At 36.6% G+C, this 20,551-nt stretch overlaps 1 protein-coding gene across 1 annotated transcript; it reads left to right on the forward strand.

Annotated features, from left to right (window-relative positions):
• The first annotated feature begins 1,279 nt into the window (after positions 1 to 1,279).
• FAM98A (family with sequence similarity 98 member A) lies at positions 1,280 to 19,704 on the forward strand. Its single transcript, XM_004369566.2, has 8 exons — positions 1,280 to 1,472; positions 4,814 to 4,962; positions 7,236 to 7,370; positions 11,279 to 11,463; positions 12,527 to 12,607; positions 13,172 to 13,288; positions 17,690 to 17,857; positions 17,946 to 19,704. Exons 1-8 carry the CDS (start codon positions 1,420 to 1,422, stop codon positions 18,603 to 18,605), a joined length of 1,548 nt encoding a protein of 515 aa, XP_004369623.1. The 5' UTR covers positions 1,280 to 1,419; the 3' UTR covers positions 18,606 to 19,704.
• Positions 19,705 to 20,551: the final 847 nt, after the last annotated feature.

Here is a 20,551-nt window from a genome sequence, read left to right on the forward strand (position 1 = left end):
ACCTGCCAACATTCTGGTTAGCAACCAAGAGCTTAACTGTTGTGCACCAGGGTTCCTTAGGTACATTATAATGTTAATTTCTCCCCCTACTCCAGCTGATGCAAAACAAAGAACTAAAAGGAACTATTAAGGATAGGGTGGATTTAGGCTTAAGAAAGTACTATTAAGGAAGGCGGGCATTTATCCATTAGACTCCAAAATGTTTGACAACTACAAAAACTTACTGGTACCAATTTGAAAACTCTTTAAATGCTTACACAATGTAACATTATGCCAATTTATTGTAAATATAATTTTCTAAATATGCCATCATTTTGAAAACAATTTTCTCACTTTTCAGTAATTTCTAAGCATATACCCAATCAACAACTGTCAAGAATTGAATGTTACACTTAGCCAAATGTCAAAAGCAATGTCATTACTGCAAAAGTACTTATTCTCTGTCTAAAGTGGATGCATTTAAATGTATTCTACTTGATACGGGATGAAGTGCACCTCCTCCCCCTTTAAAATAAGAATGCTTAGGGCCTGGGAAAGGTTTAAGAAGTAGAGAGCACATAGGAGGAAAACTGTACACCTGTGTCAAAGAAAAATTGTCTCGTCCCTAACCCTTAAATACAGATTCTGCGGCCACAAGGAAATCCAAAACCACGTTGTCTGCTGTTCTTAGCAGCTAACTCATCTGTGTATGTGGTGGGCAATTAAGACATGAGCATATGAATTTTCCCATTCTCCACCGCCCAGGAGCTAAAGCTGCAAGAAGCATGACAGCTACTGCTAGGGCTCCAAACCCATTGCTGTCTAATTATATTCCAACTCACAGCGACTCTATATGACAGACTAGAATTGCCTCACAGGGTTTCCAAAGCTGTAAACCTTTACAGAAGCAGACCGCCACATCTTTCTCCAGAGGAATGGCTGGTGAGCTCAAACCGCCGACCTTTCAGTTAGCAGCCCAGCATTGCGCCACCAGAGCTCCTACTAGGGTTGCATAGACCACGTTTCTCAGCACACACCCATTCAACACCTGAGATAGCCAAGCTCCTCCCACGCCTGCGCGCCTCGCCCCAAGATTCGCACATGCGCACACCCAATAAAGACAGGTTAACGCTTTCCCCCTTCACCGGTCTCCACGCCCAGCTGCCACGCAGCCAGTCCTCCTGCCCTTCGCCGGCGGCTGGCCACACTATTCACGTAATACGCATGCGCACAACTGTGCCGGCAAGCCTTCCTCTGCCTGGCAGGGGTGGGGCGGCAGGTCGGACCAAGCTTCTTGCGCACGCTCGGGACATGCGTAGTACGGGGCTGAGGCGCCAGCTGTCGCATTGGAAGTTCCGGGGAGGTAGCGCATGCGCGAGTGTACGCGTTGCCGGCGAAGAGAGGAGCTTGACGACTCGGAAATTTGAATAGCACTGTAGCATGGAGTGTGACCTCATGGAGACTGACATTTTGGAGTCGTTGGAAGATCTAGGGTAAGGCTGCCAGGGCACGGGTCTCCAAGCCCCACACTGCCTGACCGCCGGGCACGCCTTCTCCGCCCCAGTGGAGATACCCCTGCCTCTCCACGCCGCACCCCGTGGCTCCTGGCTGTCGCCTCCCTGTTGCGCCGGGACCCAGTGCCACGTCCGCTGCTTGCCTTGCCGGCTCGGGGCCCCCAAACTCCGACGCCACTAGGTCCTTGCAGCGTTTGTCCGTCATACGTGTCATTGTCTGGCTCTCGTCCTCACCTCCCCTCCCCCAGCTTCTTTCCTACTCCCCATCCACCTGCCCTAGCTCCCACTCCAAAAGTGGCCAAAGTTGATTCCCTGATTTCCCTACTTGTCCTCCAAACTTCCTGCCATTGTCTGTCTACTCTTGAGCTCCTGCTTTTACCCCAACTCCATTCTCTTAAATTTAAAAAAAAGAAAAAGAAAGTCTCCTTTGCCCAGTCATCTCTCAGCATGCGTTTTGGCTTCCCTAAGCCACGAGTCTGTGCACTGCATACCTTCCGCTAGCCAGCTCACTGGTGCATCTCACCTATCACCACCTCCAGTTTCCCTTGACTGTTCGATACTCAGCTTCATTGAGCCACCTCAGCCCTCAGGGCCATCTTCCTGCACCAAGGCCCTGTATATTTGTTTTGCATTTTGTTTCTCCTCCTCCTGACAGTTACCCGACCATAATTCACCAGTGTCTAGAAGCTGGAAATAGGGCTTATCTCAGATCAGTGCACTCTAAAAGCTTGAGGACTTAGAACTCCTTTGGCTAAATGTGGTTCCAGAAACAAATTGTATGATTAAATATTTGGTTACAGGTACAGTCAAAAACCGCACATTTAGCTACCTGTATAAAGTAACAAGTCCTTTATCAAAACCTTCCCTTACCCTTTTTCATGTCATAGAAACCTTTGAGGGAAATCTTTCTTCTTTAGAAAAGGACACCTTGAGGGTTCCCAAAGCTAACCCACTTAAGTAGTAATTTGCTGTCCTGGTAGAAATTTTTAGGAAAGGAAGTAGTGCTTATCATTTTTCTCTGTCAGAGTGAATACCATTATTCTTTTCTTTGTAACTTGAATATTGCAGACTTTGAGGGGCTTCTTTGATTAGGGCCAGGGACAGATTACCCAATAAGCAAGGTACGCACAGGCTTACTTGTGCTTACTTACTAATCTGTAGTGCACAATTTCACCTGTTTTTCTGATGGGGGCGGGGTGAAAAGCAGGTGAAATTGTGCACTGCAGATTAGTAGTAAGCACAAGTAAGCCTGTGTTACCTTGCTTACTGGTTAATCTGCCCCTTATTGTGGCACAAGTAAAAGTCATATTCAGCAAAATGATCTTTTTTTGGTGGACATTCTCAGACTAAATTGCTTGCTCACACAGGACACCATTCATTCAGCAAAAATTTTTGAGGACCATTTGTTCTGTGATTGGGATTGGGCTGGCAATTAAGGGTACAGGTGAGGTAGAAGAGAAATTCACACTATTTGAGAATAAGCTGTGAGGAGCACAGAGGCAGACCCCTTTACTGGGAAGGAAAATGAAGTCCTAGGAGCTTCCTGGAAGAAGCGACCTTGAAGGCTAGTCTTAAAGTAGGAGCAGAATGAGAGGGAGGAGGTAGAACTTACTTAATTTCATACTCTGCATGCATAGAGGTCACTTAAGAATTGGTGATAGACACTGTTTCTTCTCAGTATTCTTGTTCTTTTACCCTCTTTTAACTACGTTTTTCTTGGGTACTATAAAGGTAATTTTTTACTGTAATAAATGTAATTAAATAATTGAGTTGGGTTGATGTAAACCATGGGCCTTTCTGAAAACTTTGTTATCAATTTTAACCTTAACTACTTAGTTTGGTGACATCCAAATGTAAAATTCAGCTTTAATGGGTGGCTGTTTGACATGTACTTTTGAAGGATCAACTGAGAAATATTAGACTTAACCCTTTCAATACCCCATTATTTTCTGCTTTGAATTTTTTGTTGATACCATGTGTTTTAGTTAATGGAAACATGCCGTATCGTTGAGTGTGTCTGAATTTTTGATAGGTAGTATGCATTTTTTTTCTTGCCCCTCCCACAATCCTACCCTCAGAGTACCATGATATATATGTGTGCTCCTAATTCTACCCCAGAGTCCAGAGGTACATATGTGTACCACTTAAAAGTTTTTTAAAATCCATATTTTACCTCCAAAAAATTGGTTCAGCATCACCTCATACAATACCCTGTAAAAACAGTAATTTGCAGCACACACCCGTTTCTTAAGTTTCAAACAGTCAAAGGACCCTGCCTAGTGGCAGCATGCAAGGTCAGTGGGAAAGCAGCTTCCCAATAAACCCCAGAGGCTGAAAGAGTAAGCCGTCACTATATATACTGCTGCGTATGAAAGAATTAAATGACTCTCTTTTAATCTCTAATCTGGCACATAGTAGGAATTTAGTAACTACTTGTCAAATAAAGTAATAAACTCTAAATGTAAAACACAAGCAGAAATGTCTAGGCCTAGTGTCTTTATTCCAGTGTTTAATAATATGTGGTTTTTAAATGTAGATGCCAGACTACATATAGTTTCATTTTTTTGTGTATGATTTTTTTCCATTCCATAACTATATGTATAATCGATGTTTAAAAGGACCTAGTGTTGCCATCTCTCTAACATACATATACCTCTGAACATCAGATTATCTTAAGCATATTTAATGTGTCATATTTAATTACAGTATTGTTACCAATATTTCATTTAAAAGAAGTTAAAATAATCTTCTAAAGAATATATACTTTAAAATTACTTAGAGCATGACAAAAATCTCTAATTCTAACATAACAGTGATTAAACGTCATCAAATGTAGAAAAAGCAAATAAATGATGAATCAGAAAGTTTTCGCTTTTAAAGAAGGCCATTAAAAATATAATTTAATTGATTTTTGGAAAAAATTCTCGAAAAGATGATCAGAGTTTTATTTCTGAAATAGTAAGCTATAACTGTCACTATTTCATCTGGATTTAATACTCAATTCAGTTAAAGTAAGAAGCTCTTATTTGTATAATGAGAGCTTTCAGTAAATGTGTAGAAGTTGACATAAGTTAGTTGTATATATGATTCTATTATGTATTCACATATTTTGAAGAGTCGAAATGCAGTTACCATTTAGCTTATTTTTCTAATGGTTTAGTATAGTTCTAAGTTTTATTTATATTTGCAAGTCTAGAAATTGGTCATAATAACTTCTTTATTAAATTATTGCTTGATTATGCTGATAGTACATAGATAAATTTTATCTATAATAAGTTGTGGTTTTATGTTCTTCTGAAGTGTGATTTCTTGCTCACCAGTTATAAGGGTCCATTGTTAGACGATGGTGCGCTGTCTCAGGCAGTCTCTGGTGGAGCCAGTTCCCCGGAATTTACCAAACTCTGTTCTTGGCTGGTATCTGAATTAAGAGTGCTCTGTAAACTAGAAGAAAATGTGCAGGCAACTAACAGTAAGTAAACATCCACTTTTAGGTATAAAATGTTAATTACTAAAAGCTAAAATTGCAAGTTTTTTGTAAATACAAAGAAAACTTTTGTAAAGAAGCCAAGATGCTTTGTTTTCCTCCGTTATATTTGGAGACAACAAGGTTCAGAAGTTGAAAAGCCAGAATGTAGTCATGTAACTATTAAAAATTTGTGGAGGTTAAAAAGACATTGAGATATAGAAAAATGGAGACCACAAATATGGAATGTGTGAACTTTCCATACTTTGTAAAACATGGCTTGTGAGATCCTAGCTTGGTGGCTAGAATTAGAAATTGGAGTGTTTTTCTCTTAGAGCTACCAGATTCTAGAAGCGTATATAGTATATAAAGTAAATGCATCACAGTTCTGTTATGCATGGAAAGAGAATGCTTTGTTAAGAAGCTTTCTGTATCATAGAAATGTATCAGTAGATACATAGGGAATATGATTGAAACTTCAGCATGGCCATATTTATGGGGTTGAGAGTTTGCCATTTTTGTAATCACTTTAGCACTAATTTATCAACTCTGCAAAAGAGACAGAAGCTAGGAATCTGACACTCCGCCATCTGGTTTCCTCCTACCATAGGTAAACCTATAATAGGAGACAAAGGAAAATGCCCGTCTGTTAACCTACCCTTAAGGAGAGTTAAATTTATAATCCTAGCTTGAAGAGCCCCACTCTTTTTTTTGGTATATTTAATGTGTATATTTTTGTTGCATCCAATTATAATAAGGAGAGTACAGTGTAGCATAATAAAAGCAGCAGCTTACAATTATTGAGCACTTACTATATTCTAAGCACTACCTATGAGGTAAGTTTTATTACCCTCTTATACATTAAACAAGGAGGCACCAAGAGATTAAATGCATCCATCACCTCAGTTCACATAGCCAGTGGTAGAGCTAGGATTCAAACCCAACAATCAGGTTCGGGGCCAGTGCCCTTAGTTCTTAACCACTGTATTCTACTGCCTACTGACCTAACATTTCAGAGATGGTAAGAACCTTTGAAAATACCTCTGCTAGATGGTAACTATTTTTAAACTGGGGCCTCTTTGTTCAAAGGAAACACCATAAGCCAACATGCAAAACAGGTAAAAGTGTAGCTGTTCTAGTTGAAGTTGAGAGGAGGTATCTTTAGCCCATCTCCATCCTCTACATCCTCCCCACCGACACATAAAGGAGCTCTGTGGAACCCTGAGGTTCACAGAACACAATTTGTAAAACATTGGTAATATAGTTTTTTCATTTTACAGATGAGAAAATGGACTCAGGTCAGGTGACTCACCCAAAGTTTGTCAGTTAGTTTTTACCCTCTTTGATATTGAGTCATAGTCTCTGGGTGGCACAAATGGCTAAAGCACTCCACTATTAACCAAAAGGTTGGCAGTTCAAACCCACCTAGAGGCACTTTGGAAGAAAGGCCTGGTGATCTGCTTCCAAAAGGCCACAGCCTTAAAAACACTATGGAACACATTTATACTCTTCACACATGGGATTGCCTAGAGTTGGCATCGACTTGATGGCAACTGGTTTGGCTTTCTTGGTTTATGGTACTGAATAAGGAACCATGAAAATAGTAAAAAAAGCATTGATTTTTCCTTGGCTCACCCAGTGAACTGTGTATGTTTTTAGATGTTATGGGAATACAGAACTATAAGTCATATTTGCTGTCCTTAGATTTAGTCTGACTGGGAGTATTAGGCACATGAAGTAACTGGAGATTAGTACAGTGATTAAATGCTTCTTTTATGGGTCACAGGAAGAGGAAATCAGTGAGTGCAACAGTACTTGGGGAAGATTTCATCATGGAGCAAGACAACTGGCCTTTGATGGATGGATGGTATTTGAGAGAGAAGGAGAGAGTAGAGGGACTATCAATCTCAGGGAATAACTTAAACGAAGGCACAGAAGTGCAATGAAACTGACCAGGCTGGACTATAGAGGGAATATTTGTGATGGTGGTTGGTGACTAATTGAACATGCTGTGAAGGGTAAACTGGAAAGGCTGTAAAGAATCTTTAAAGGCAGAGAGAAGAAGTTAGATTAGATGAAGCAGAAATTAGGGAGCCATTAAATAAGGGGATAGCATAATGAAAACAGTGTTTAAGAAATATTGGCAGTGGTGTAAAAATTAGAAGGGAAAGGAACTGCAGATAGGAAAATCCTATTAAAATTTTCAATTTACATGTAATAATAATTATATGCTAATGGAAAACAGTATTATTAAATAAGATTATTTTAATTCTTAAAAGGCCCGAATGAAGCTGAAGAATTCCAGCTCGAGGTGAGTGGGCTTCTAGGGGAAATGAACTGTCCATATCTTTCACTGACATCAGGGGATGTGACCAAGCGCCTTCTTGTTCAGAAGAACTGCCTCCTTTTGCTCAGTAAGTTCATGGCTATAAGAATATAGCTGTTGTTTTCTTTATATGTTTTCTATGACTAGACTTCGGTGGTATTCCAGCTGTTGAGCTTCACCTAACATAACCAGTGGTAGTGCTGGAGTGGTGTTCAAGTGTGTAATCATTAAACCTTAGCGTCCAGACTAGAAGCATATTTTAAAATGAACTGGGAATAATAAAGCTTTCTTTTTTTAAATTTATTTCTTTGAAGGGAGTAAGCATCTATTAAATACAGTAAATATAATCATTTAAAGCTTGTTGTGTTATTTTTTTGTGGTTGGGTAATTGGGGTCTTGATTTTATTTGTAAAAATGTCAAATTAAAATTTTTCTAGAATAATATTTGGATTGTTTCTGTACTTACTGATCATTCTGGGAAATAAATTTTTATGAAAAGTTCTTCCTTGCTTTTTATATACTAGCCCACTATTTCTCTCTTCACCCTGGAAAACAGTAAGTAGACTCACAAATGTTATTGCTTTATATAAACACTCCAATAGCCTTAACTCAGAATTTTTCTAGGATTCTGAAACACGTTTAGATTAAGCTTTGGTTAACTCATCATTATAGTTCTTATGACATACTCAATTCAGAGGATTTTTAAACGTTTATCTTTTATTTTTACCACTGTACTATGGTTTCTAAAGACCGACCCAACTCCACTTTTTTTGTTGTTGTTGTTTTTTCCCCCATCTGTTTGGCAGGATTGACAGGTACTTTTTTTAAAAAAATTTTATTGTGCTTTAAGTGAGAGTTCACAGCGCAAGTTAATTTCTTATACAAACATTTATACACATAGTGTTATGTGACATTATTTGCAATCCCTACAATGTGACAACACACTCCCCCTTTCCACCCTGGGTTTCTTATGCCCATTCAACCAGTTCCTGTCACTTCCTGCCTTCTCATCCTGCCTTCGAACAGGAGCTACCCATTTGGTTTCGTGTATCTGATTGAATGAAGAAGCACACTCTTCATGAGTATTATTTTATCCAACTCCAGTTTTGAAAGTTCAGTTAAAAAAAAAAAAAAAATGTGTAGCCATTATACTTAGGCGCTTAGTTATTCCAGAGTGACTTTCTTAACTTCCCTTTTGTCAAATTATTGTTACGGGGTGGGGTGGGGGGGTATTGCGGCTTATAGTTCTTATAAACTCAGTATCCTTCAACTTGTATATTTTCCATAACTGTGTCAGTATGCTCACTAATTCTTCCGATGTAGTGCTGCTTATCTTTACCAATAATATTTAGCACTTAGAATATGTTTTCTTACATAGGAAGGTATCAGTTGTCTGGAACTCTTAGAAATGACTCTGAATAGCTAATTCATCTCAACAGGGCATAGTTTGGCCTTTTTAGCACTGATATTTATAAAACCAGTTTGAATGTAAATCTTTCTTAAATGCCTTTAACTCTTTCCTGTTTCTTCAGAAGACTGCACTGAACATTATTTTGCACTCAGGGTTACAATTACGTACTTTATTTTAATGTACTATAACCTTAAAGGCTTTTCAAGAATATTCAGCCGTTTGCTTCTCAACTAAATGACCAAATCAAGTAAAGGTTACTCCGCTCTTCAAATTCTTCATGAACACATCCACACTGCTCCTGTTTCCTCCTCTTCATCTTTGCTTATGCTGTTTTTCCTTTCTAAATTATTTCCTTCAGTCTGTATTCTCTCTTTCATTCTAGTATTTACACACATACACTTATTCTCTACTTTGTGTAAATATTTCTATCTTTCCAAGTATTCGTTACCACGTCTTGATGCTATAATTTTACTTACTTTTTCCAGCACTCTTACTTCACTAATTTGATTCTTCTAATACATCATGTTTTGGGGGAAAGAACAAACCAACTTCATTAGAATTGTTAGAAAAATACAATAGTTTTTGAGTGAGTAACTGAAAAACTTGTGAATCGGTTTAAGAACTTTGTTTTGACTGTTCACTGGTCTTTGTGGTTCTCAGGTGCATTCTCTTACATACAGTAAGTCAGATATCTGGGTTTGAAGAAGATGAAGAGCTAGTCATCTTATGCATAGGTAGTCCCCAGATTACGAACAAGTTCTAGTCCTAAGTCTGTCTCTAAATCGAATTTATATGAAAGTTGGAACAGTTAAGTACGGTTTATATCTAATGTCAATTGGTCACATGTTTGTCATAATATGTAGTATATTGTGTACCTTTCTATGCATAAAAAACATTAAAGAAACTTCCAGATACACTAAAACATCTTTAACATGATACAGTAATAATAACATTTTAATGCATGGCACAAAGTAACACCTACTTGTCCAATTTTTAATATAATAGGCTTTATGGGAGTTGGTTCGTTTAACTAGGGGTTGTAAGTCGGATGAAACCAGAGGACTGCCTGTATTCTTTATTCTCACCTAGATTGTCAGTAAGGTTACAGTTAAAGTTTTTAGATGGTAATTAGTGAACTCATTTTGTGAATGCCTGAGCTGTGATGCTCCATATTTAGAGAACCAGTTTATTAAATCTCATATGATGTTCTAGAACAGGGTCAGCAAACTTTTTCTTAAAGGATTAGATAGTAAATATTTTAGGCTTTGCGGACCACATATGGTCTTTGACACAACTCCAACTATTTACTCTGCCATTGTAGTGCAAAAACATCCATAAACTACTTACATGGATGAGCATGGCAATGTTCCATTCAAACTTTATTTACAAATAAAACAGTGACTATTTTCAGAACCAGTGAGATAGTACTATTTTGATGTCTACGTGTTGTTTTAACTTGTTAATAGTTTGCTGTATCCAACACATTAAGATTTTATCAAACCCATTTAGAATGCTCTTTCCAGAAATTACCTGTATTTGTTGTTTGAGAACAGGAGTTGGCAGCTTTTTAGAAATGATTTGCCAAAATTATGACCCCTGCGCTTTCCAGGAGCCTTACACGTTTGTTATAGGAAAGGAGATATTCCAGCTGATTATACTTTTGTACTTCTAATTGAATTTAAGGACCTAGAAAATATCTTTTTCCAAAACTATCTTCTTTATATTGTCTGAAGCATCTCACTTTGTCATATAACCTGAAATTCTGAGTCAAATGATTATTAATAATCTTTTATAAAAATTTAAATGTCCTTGGGAAGGTTAAAGGAATATGATTGATTTTTAAGCCTTAAACTGAATTACTTGAAGCATATTGCAACCCTCAGACCTGGTTGAAATCAACACCCAAGGGGACTCTACCAAGAAGTCATCTGAAAGGGTGTTTTTTTAGGGAAGGAGGAGGGGTGATTGGGAGGAGGCAGTTTTGGAGAAAATATAGATGGAAAAGGAACAGGCAGAGGGTGACGCTTGAGGATACTGGATTGTGGAAAGGAACTTTTGGGAGTATAGTGCCTTCCCATTTCTCTTTATATGTCTTACGCCAGTGAAATTTCAGAAATGTTGCAAGCCAGTTATAGATGGATCAACTGAGTATTGGGAGGAGAGAGGGCCAGGTGGTTGTATCACTAGTTCTCATAAGTGGTGACAGGCAAAAACAAGTGTACTTCTTAACTGTCACTGAAAATTAGCCACCTGCCATCTTTTACAAATGTGTTAACAGACGCCAACCCCTGTTCTGGAGGTTTCTTAATAGTGTGATTCAAGAATCCAAACTTTTAGATGTGATATATTACTAGCTTTTGGTTTCAAAGAAGAATTGCTTATTTTTCAATCAACCTTTAAAGATTATGTCTTGGTTGAATACCTAAATTATGGAACTGATTTATGTCTTATGCTATTTGCAGGTAACAATAGTTTTACTTTCTTGTTTTTATCCATTCTTGTAGCTTTAAAAATTATAAATCATTACATCTAGAGTTGTGACCCAAGACTTATCTCATTTTGAAATCTTGTTTTGTTTACTTCAGCATACCTCATCTCAGAACTAGAAGCTGCCAGAATGCTCTGTGTGAATGCTCCTCCAAAAAAAGCTCAAGAAGGAGGCGGTAGTGAGGTCTTTCAAGAGTTGAAAGGCATATGTATTGCTCTAGGAATGTCCAAACCTCCAGCCAATATAACTATGTTCCAGTTCTTCAGCGGGATTGAAAAAAAAGTAAGACCTTTAGTACCAGATTGTAGTGTATTAAAGGCCTAGTCCTATATTTGTTTAAAATGAAACAATTCTGTTAATTTTTCTTAGTGGGAACCTAATGTGCATATTATTAAATAATTGTTAGTAAATGAGTTTTGGGTTTTAAATGCTAGATATTTTAAAGATAAGCTAATGTTTTAGTTTTTTTTTTTTCTTTTTCTTTTTCTTTTAAACATGTTAGCCTGTTTCTTTTTGAAAAACAAATCTTACTCTTTTGGTTTATAAGCTAAAATAAACCAGATATAATGTTAAAAAAAAAAGATTTCAGTCCTTTTAAAAATATTTTGTCTTTAAACTTTAATACAATTAATATTTTTAAAAGTTTTTAGCATTAAATGTTCCCAGTCTCTTCCCCACTAACTGGACAGAAAAGGATGTTAACAATTTTTTCTTTTGGGGTTTTTAATCCAGTTACTTCAGATCTTTATTAGTTTGACTTGGCAAACTAGATTTATTGAATACTGATGTAATCAAGTATATGAAAATAAATCAGAATTATTTTTATAACATGTATTGTCAACAGTTAAGATTTTTTATATAATTGATTAGGAACAAGTAATTTCAATTAAAAAAATGAATGGGTAGAAGAGAATAGTATTTGCTGTAGCAGAAATATTCTCCATGTAAATATCTGCTGGACTCTAAGAATTGGTACATTTGCATTGTGGGGTAATTAGCACCACGATATACAAATTTGGCGGCCACTATAGGGGAGCAGCAGTGTATCCATAGTCCAGGTTTTCTCTGTGTGTTTGTTCATCCATTCAGCAAATACTCATGAGTGCCTACTGTTGTTAAGCACTCTCCTAGGTGTAGTGAAGAAATCATGTCTCTGTGGGCACATGAGGAGCGGGACGAGTGATTGCCTTTTTCATGTGGGTCTTCAGCATTTCAAAACGTCCTCTACGTTTGCGTTTGTCAGCAATCTTCTTTTGATGGCAAGATGTGATGGGAATTGGGAAGAATAGGAGGAGATGTTTTACTTTTAGATTTGTTAATTTATATATTTATGTTTTTGTGTCAGTTAAAGGAGACATTAGCAAAAGTTCCCCCTAATCATGTGGGAAAGCCTCTATTGAAGAAGCCAATGGGACCAGCCCACTGGGTAAGTAGTGATTAATCACCTTCAGTAAAATTTGTAAGGAATCGTATGTTTGTTTCATAATTTTTGTGTCAACATTTTTATTTGTTCTTCTTAAGTGATGATTTCTAATATGTAGTTTTCTTGGTGGACATTCTTAAAATAAGTATTATTTTTGCCAGTCTCAAGATTTACATAGAATAATTTTATTTTTATAAGATTAGAAGCACTTAACTCATTTTATAAATATTTCACACAGGTAATTAAAATGTATTGAAGATTAGTATAAGCATGTTTCTAATTGCCAAATGTTTTGGCTATGAGCCAAAAACTGCATTGGGCTGAGCTTCATACAGTGACTTACGGGAAAGCTAAATGACAATTATGTACTTCATATGTTCTTTTTTATGTTTTGAAACTTAACATTATTTTGCCTGTCATTTCATTAACTGTTAATTTATTATGTGGAAGGGATTATGTGTGCAAAGTGCTAGGGATTCAGTTATGAATAAAACAGACACATTTCCTGCCCTTTTATACCAGGGGATCAAACAGAGTTTAATTTCTAACTAGTCTTTTTTGTTTCAGGAAAAGATTGAAGCAATTAACCAAGCCATAGCCAATGAGTATGAAGTTCGGAGAAAGCTGCTAATAAAACGTTTGGATGTCACTGTGCAGTCTTTTGGCTGGTCTGACAGAGCTAAGGTACACGTTAAATAATTTAGAAGAGCAGAGTATTTATAGACATGATCCCTAAGCATTCCTAGCACAGTTTAGGTACAGTGGAGACTAAAAGAAAAATACACAGGCGACACACATAGAAATTTTTCTTTAGTGTATTGTGAGGAGCAGTTCTTTCAACTATTCAGTTCTACTCTGTCCTGTATAGGGTCGCTGTGAGTCGGAATTGACAGCAATAGGGGTTTGGTTTTTGGTTTTTTGATTCAGCAATAATAAAAACATACATTTTCAATTTATTGGTATTTTTCAAGACAACTGAATTTTATAGTCCCTGCTAGAAGTACCCATTTGTGAGAGAAACAGAGAGAGTTAGTATCTGAAAGTTTAACTAGAATAACAAATTCTGTTTTTTAAAATTGTTTGTTTACTGTAAGCTAACAGTTTAATTTGCTTGACGAAGTTAGAAATACTGGATTTAGTATGACCAAGTATTATGATTTATTTATACAGGATTGGAGAATTTGGTAAGATTCAAGTTTCATTTTAGCTTAAATGAGGTAATCCAGGTAAAGGTCTTGATCATCCAACAAATATTTATTAAATGCCTACTACACATGGGATTGCCATGAGTTGGAATAGACTCCACAGCAACTGATTTTTTGTTTGTTTTGTTTTGTTTATGATCAGTAAGTGGGAATTAATTTGGCCCATTTGATTACCTTTATTATCTTATAACCCTGTAATGGTACTATTGCCTAAATTTATGTTCATCTTAGTTCAGATGGGTTAGTATTAGGTGTTCGCTTAATAATTCATGCATCTTTGAAAATAGATTTTCCTCTGAATTTTAGTTAATTGACTCAGGAAAGAAGGTTTCTATTTAGTTCTCCAATTATATTGCTATTCTGTTAGTGTCACCTAAAATTTTTAAAACCCTTAGCTCAATTACATTTGGTTATCTGTTAAATTGTGGGAGTAGATATTTAGAGTTACAATATTTTAGTGCTAGAAGGGCGTCTTGGAGATCAATCTTAACCCTCCCCATTTTGCATGTAACTAAATGCAGACCCAGGTAAATGGAGACTTTGCCTAAGATCTCACATAGTATGAGTAAACACCAGCAGTAAATTATGTTGTCTTCTGTGACTGTGACTTAGGAAATGCTAGTCCTTTCATAACCCTTCTACAAACCAATTATTTTCTGCTTTGAATTTTTTGTTGATACCATGTGTTTTCATTAATGGAAGCATATTGAATCATTGCGTGTGTCTGAATTTTTGATAGGCAGTATGGATTTTTGTTTTTTTTTTGCCTTTCCCGCAAGCCTACCCTAAGTGTTTAGTGGCACATATGAAGTACCACTAATTATATCCCAGGGTCTCTACCGGGGTCTATTGGTATATATATGTAACAAATAAAAATATTTCTAAATTTCTGTTTTTTGTACCAAAAATTCAGACACCTCATATAATACCCTGTAAAAACAGTAATTTGCAGCACATGCCCATTTCTTTGGTTTCAAGCAGTTACAAAGGCCTCTGCTTGTGGCAGCATGCAGTGTCAGTTGTGCAGCAGCTTCCCAGTAAACCTTCAGAGGCAAAAAGAGTACTTGGTCCTTAGAGGTACCTGTGAGCACGAAAGGGTTATCTTTAGTTAAAAAAATTTATTTCATTCTCAGCATGGTAGGTATCCTTCAAAAATAATAAACTTTAGCACTCAACTAGAAAAACATACAGTGATAGATGAAAGTACACTGAGTGAGGAGTGAACAGATTGAGTGAGGTTCTTATCTCTGCACGGCCAATAATGGGCTGCACTTCCATTTAGTCTCTCATTTTTAACATCTTTAGAATGACCTGATTAGCCTAGGTGATATTTAAAATCCATTTAAACTAAGATGCACAATGATTCTGTGAAATATGTAAATTATATTAGGAGGATGAGGAAAGACTGTACAAATTAACATACAAAGTAATCTTTTGTTTTATGTAATGAAAATTAAGCACTTATAGCTCACTTTGAAATTTCCTTTTAATCAGTCTTATTTGTCATATGTATCAAAGATATTTTGTTTCCATTCAATAAGCACTGATTGAGCACTTATTTTAGGTACTATAATAACTACAATAAAAAGAAATACAAGACATATTCAGAAAACATTCCCCAGACAAGCTATGTGATGACAGCCCCTTCATTCTTTAAATTATTTTTAAATAAGAAATCAGAGTATCCCATCATCTCACCACAGTAGCTATTTGATTTTTAGTATTTTTTTCCTTACTTTATATGTACAGGCATAGTAAACATAACTTTGCATTCTGTTTTTTTTTCATATAACATAATCTAAACATTTTCCATGTTTCTGCACAGTCATAATTTTCTGTTATTTAATGACTGCACCATAATTTATTCCATCAAGTTTTCCCAACTGTTAGACCTTTATCCAGATTTTTTTTTTTTTTTTTTACTTAAATCTTTGAGCACATTGCTTTTATTCTTATAGGGTCACTTTTGCCCTTCTGTTATATAAAAGTAAGATTACTAAGTCAAGAGTTTTAACATTTCTTTATCTCTTGAGACACATTGTACAGATGGATTGTATCAACATATGCCTTCTACAATCAATATCTGAGGACCCTGTGTATAACCAGCAAATTTGCCAATTATTTGTGTTCGTCTGCTATTTTGCTGTTTATTATAGTTGTAGATGTTCCTTCCAAAATTTAATAGGTAGAAGATTGTTGTTGTCTCCCAAATTTAGGTTACTTTAATTTGCATTTATTGATTACTGCCTGAAATTTTTTTATATTTGTTAATACTATATTTTCTTTGGTGTGAACATTCTCTTTACGTCCTTTGTTCATTTATTTTTCGTGGTCTTGTTTTTCAAATACTTTTAAATGAATTTTTTTATATATTGCAACTACTAATCTTTTGTAATCTTTGATACAGTTATTAAAAAAAAAAAACAACCAAACCTGTTAGCTGCTGAGTCAATTCCAACTCATAGCGACCCTATAGGACAGAGTAGAACTGCTCCATAGGATTTCCAAGGAGCAGATGGTGGATTCAAACTGCCAACCTTTTGGTTACCATTCAGATTCTTAACCACTGCAATACAGTTATATATGCTTTTAAATTAAAGAGTTATTTAGCCATTAAATAGAATTTATTAAACCAAATATATCATATTGCATATTATGCAATTAAAGTAAAATGAAATATAATAGATTGGTCTTAAATGGCAAGAAGTTTACCTCCACCATTGCAGCCAACTCACTAGAATAAGCCTACTCAGAAGGTGATGAAAGTAACCAAGGAAACCCAATAAGGTATCTTGATGTAGCTATGAATGAATGACTTCAGAATCAAGAATCTCTTTACACGTTGAAAATGAGGCGCTATTTAGCCTGCCTCCTTCTCAATAAAAATTTTTGTAATTGGCTTTATGTTTTTGAATTCAACAAACTACATTTTAAATACATCTATACCTCTAGTAATCACACATTCCAGATTTCCTTATTCTGAATTGCAGATATTCTATCCCACTGACCATTTACCAGTTCCAGTTGTAGATTTGGCAAATTTTGTCAGCAAGCATACTTCCATTAAGTTGTTGAGAAATAATAACTGTCAACATTTTATTGACTGCTTCCAATAGCTAGGTATTACTAAATATTTTATACCATTTGTCCCAGGTGATCCCTGTAAGTGAGCTGCTGGGGTACCTCTCATTACCTAGGTCAGGAAACTAAAGAACAGAAGTTTAGTGACTTGCCCAGGTTTTCTCATTTCTCAGTGATCTGTTTGTCTTTCTAATAATCATTAACTTGTGCTTCTAGTATATGGTTAAAGTAGATCCTTTTTAATTGTTTATAATAGAGCAAAGTATTCATTGAGTTGAGCACTTTTTCAACAAATATGTATGCTGACAACATAATTAGTACAAATTAGTCACAGCTAACATTTTATTATCTCATAGAAATCAAAGATGAGAAAATTAAAAAGTAAAATTGTTGAAATGAGTTTACGTTCTTATATTTAAAGAGATAAAATCAGTGTGTTTGAACTGAGATCAATGACAGGAAGAACCTTTTTACCCTTTTAGCCCCACAATCCTGAAGGGAAAACCCACCCATGCCTTCCACTCACCCCTACTCCCCACCTTCACTCCCTCCCTCTCCCTCCCCGCATCATTCCTTGCTGTGTCAGCAAGTCTGGCAAATGTACTGTAAGATAGTTCTTGACTAGGTAGGAGTAATGGTGAGTATATAACTTTTTCCTCCCATCTGGAATCTAGTAAACATTATCATTATCAGGCAAGTATTATCAAACATTTTGGACATCTTCAACTTATTTACCGTGAGTGTTTCTTATGTCATTTTGAAAACTGACATTTGTCTTTGAACACTTTTCTTTCAACAGAGTCAGACAGAAAAATTAGCAAAGGTTTACCAGCCAAAACGCTCAGTCTTGTCTCCTAAAAGTACTATTTCTGTTGCCCATCTTTTGGCCGCAAGACAAGACTTGTCAAAGATTTTAAGGACAAGCAGTGGTTCTATTAGAGAAAAGACCGCCTGTGCCATCAATAAGGTGATTAGGATACCTTTAATTTTGTTTCAAATACACTTCTTTCAGTTTATAAAATAAAATAGTTTAAAATGTCATTCTTATCCCACAGGTGTTGATGGGCAGGGTGCCTGACAGAGGTGGTAGACCCAATGAAATTGAACCTCCACCCCCAGAGATGCCACCATGGCAGAAAAGGCAAGATGGCCCTCAGCAGCAAGCAGGAGGCCGAGGAGGGAGAGGTGGTTATGAACATTCCTCATATGGAGGACGAGGTGGTCATGAACAAGGAGGAGGGAGAGGTGGACGTGGTAGCTATGACCACGGTGGTCGAGGGGGAGGAAGAGGAAATAAGCATCAAGGAGGCTGGACAGATGGAGGGAGTGGAGGAGGAGGTGGCTACCAAGATGGTGGTTATCGAGATTCAGGTTTCCAGCCCAGTGGCTATCATGGTGGCCACAGTGGTGGCTACCAAGGTGGTGGTTATGGTGGCTTCCAGACATCTTCGTATACAGGAAGTGGATACCAGGGTGGTGGATACCAGCAGGACAATAGATACCAAGATGGTGGGCACCATGGTGATCGAGGCAGTGGTCGTGGAGGGCGAGGTAGTCGTGGAGGCCGGGGCGGTCGCGGAGGCCAGGGAGGAGGTTGGGGAGGAAGAGGGAGCCAGAATTATCACCAAGGGGGTCAATTTGAACAGCACTTCCAGCATGGAGGTTACCAGTATAATCATTCTGGATTTGGACAAGGAAGACATTATACTAGTTGAGGCTACAGAACTTTATATTTTGCTAGAGCTCAAGTAATAGAAACTTGGTTTCTGAACCCTAAATCCAGAATCTGTTTTGACAATGTGAGACCACAGGTGACAGGCAGATTCCTGTGTGGCATAAGCATTTGTAGGTCATTTTTCAGTTCTCTTGGTTTGTTTAATGGACTTACATAATGCTATTTATTTGAGAAACACATACAGCATCTCTCCTTTGTATGAAGAATTTTTTAAAAGGGTAATAATCTTTGACCAGTAGACTAATTCCACATTCAGAAAATGCATACTTTTTTGAAGAAATTACTTGAATAAGTAGTTTTCAATATGCAGTTTTGAAAATGAGGATTCTCCTAGATTTTTTTAGACTTAAAACTAGGAAACCTTCCTCATATTAACAATCCATTTATATGAGTTTTGCTTAAAGTATTCTAATGCCTATTTTCCAAGTGCAGTTCTGCCCTGGCTGGCGTTTTTATTCCAAGGTTATGCCACATCTACTTCATGACAACTTTTAGGTCAGTTCCTATTTAAATGAGCTCTTCGGCAGATAACACACTCAGTAGCCTTATCCTGTTGATGGAATACTGTACCACATGCTCAACTCTGAAAACCTTGAACACAGCCAGAACCGTAAACATTATACAAGCAAACTACGTTGTGAACCTATAGTCCATATAGGCATCTAGTTAAGTCTAGCAATTCAAACTGACCTGCATCCATCCAAAACAAATTCCTTCTTCAACCTTACTTTCACTTGAAATCTGCTAGAAGAAACAGCGAACTGAATTTTGTTTTATGCACGAGTTAATACCACTGGCTCAGCAAATACAAGTTAGTTTGCTTTGGGCAGGAGACTCTTTTTGTAATGGAAGAAATGCACTACCAAGTAAGAAGGACTTTTGCTTAGTGCTGGAGGCCCTTTATTATTGCTGCAGAAAACAAAAACCTGGCTAAGTTGATGTTTTACACTTTCCTTTACTGAAATCTTCATGACGCTTCTTGCTGGGTTTTTGTATACGTAAACATTGTCAAGCTGTGAAAGAAATGCCTGGAGGTGTGCTTTGTGTGAAAGGTGAGCAATAAAGTATCTGTACGTTCTCTCTGGTTTGAGTTTTACTTTTTTTAAACTGCATTTTTCTGACACTTGCTTCATGCTTATGAGCTTATAAGTCTTCATTCCCCGAAGATTCTTAAGTATTTCCTTAACATATAATTTGTAGTGAAAGGTAACCCCTACCCTGAAACCTTAAATAGATTGAAAAATGACTGTTTTCAGATTCACCTTTTAATATAGCATAATAACTAGAAAACGTCACTACTCATCTCTGGCCACTGGGTGTCGCTGTTGCCACACATATTAGGCAAAGATCAATTTATGCCCCTCTCTTTCGGAATTTTGTTTTGTTTTTCCATTCTTCCGAAGAATGGAGGACTTTTTTCTTAAGAGTAAGGGAATTGAAAATGTAAATATGTTTGTAAAAAGAAAAATAGTATTTTCTTTTTCTACCAAATTGGACTTTTTAAAGAACCAACTCGTGTTTTGCCACTAAAAATATTCTACTAGCTATTGAGATAAGCACATTCTTTTAATAGCTAAAACCGTTTTTACAAATCTGCCTTGATCCTTCTGTTAATTTTACCTATTTATGAGATTTTTAGCTAGCGTTTCCCAGTCTAAAATGTTCAAATGTGAAGACAGTTTGAAATGTTATTTATCACTAAAGTTAAAATTTTTAAGTTCTGTCTTGAAAGTTGTACTGGTTTCTTTATGCTGTTAAATAAGTTTGTTTAGTATGTATAGGAGTTTCCTATTAGAAATAAAATTGTCAAGGTTTCATATCTTTGTATTTAACATTTACGTTAGCATTTGCTTTGGTCTGTTTTACAACCTTATACTCCAGGATATACCCGATGAATACGTTTCATTCTTTTGACAAATGTAATTT

This window comes from Trichechus manatus, unplaced genomic scaffold, assembly GCF_000243295.1.
Source record: "Trichechus manatus latirostris isolate Lorelei unplaced genomic scaffold, TriManLat1.0 scaffold00005, whole genome shotgun sequence".
Classification (NCBI taxonomy): Eukaryota; Metazoa; Chordata; class Mammalia; order Sirenia; family Trichechidae; genus Trichechus; species Trichechus manatus.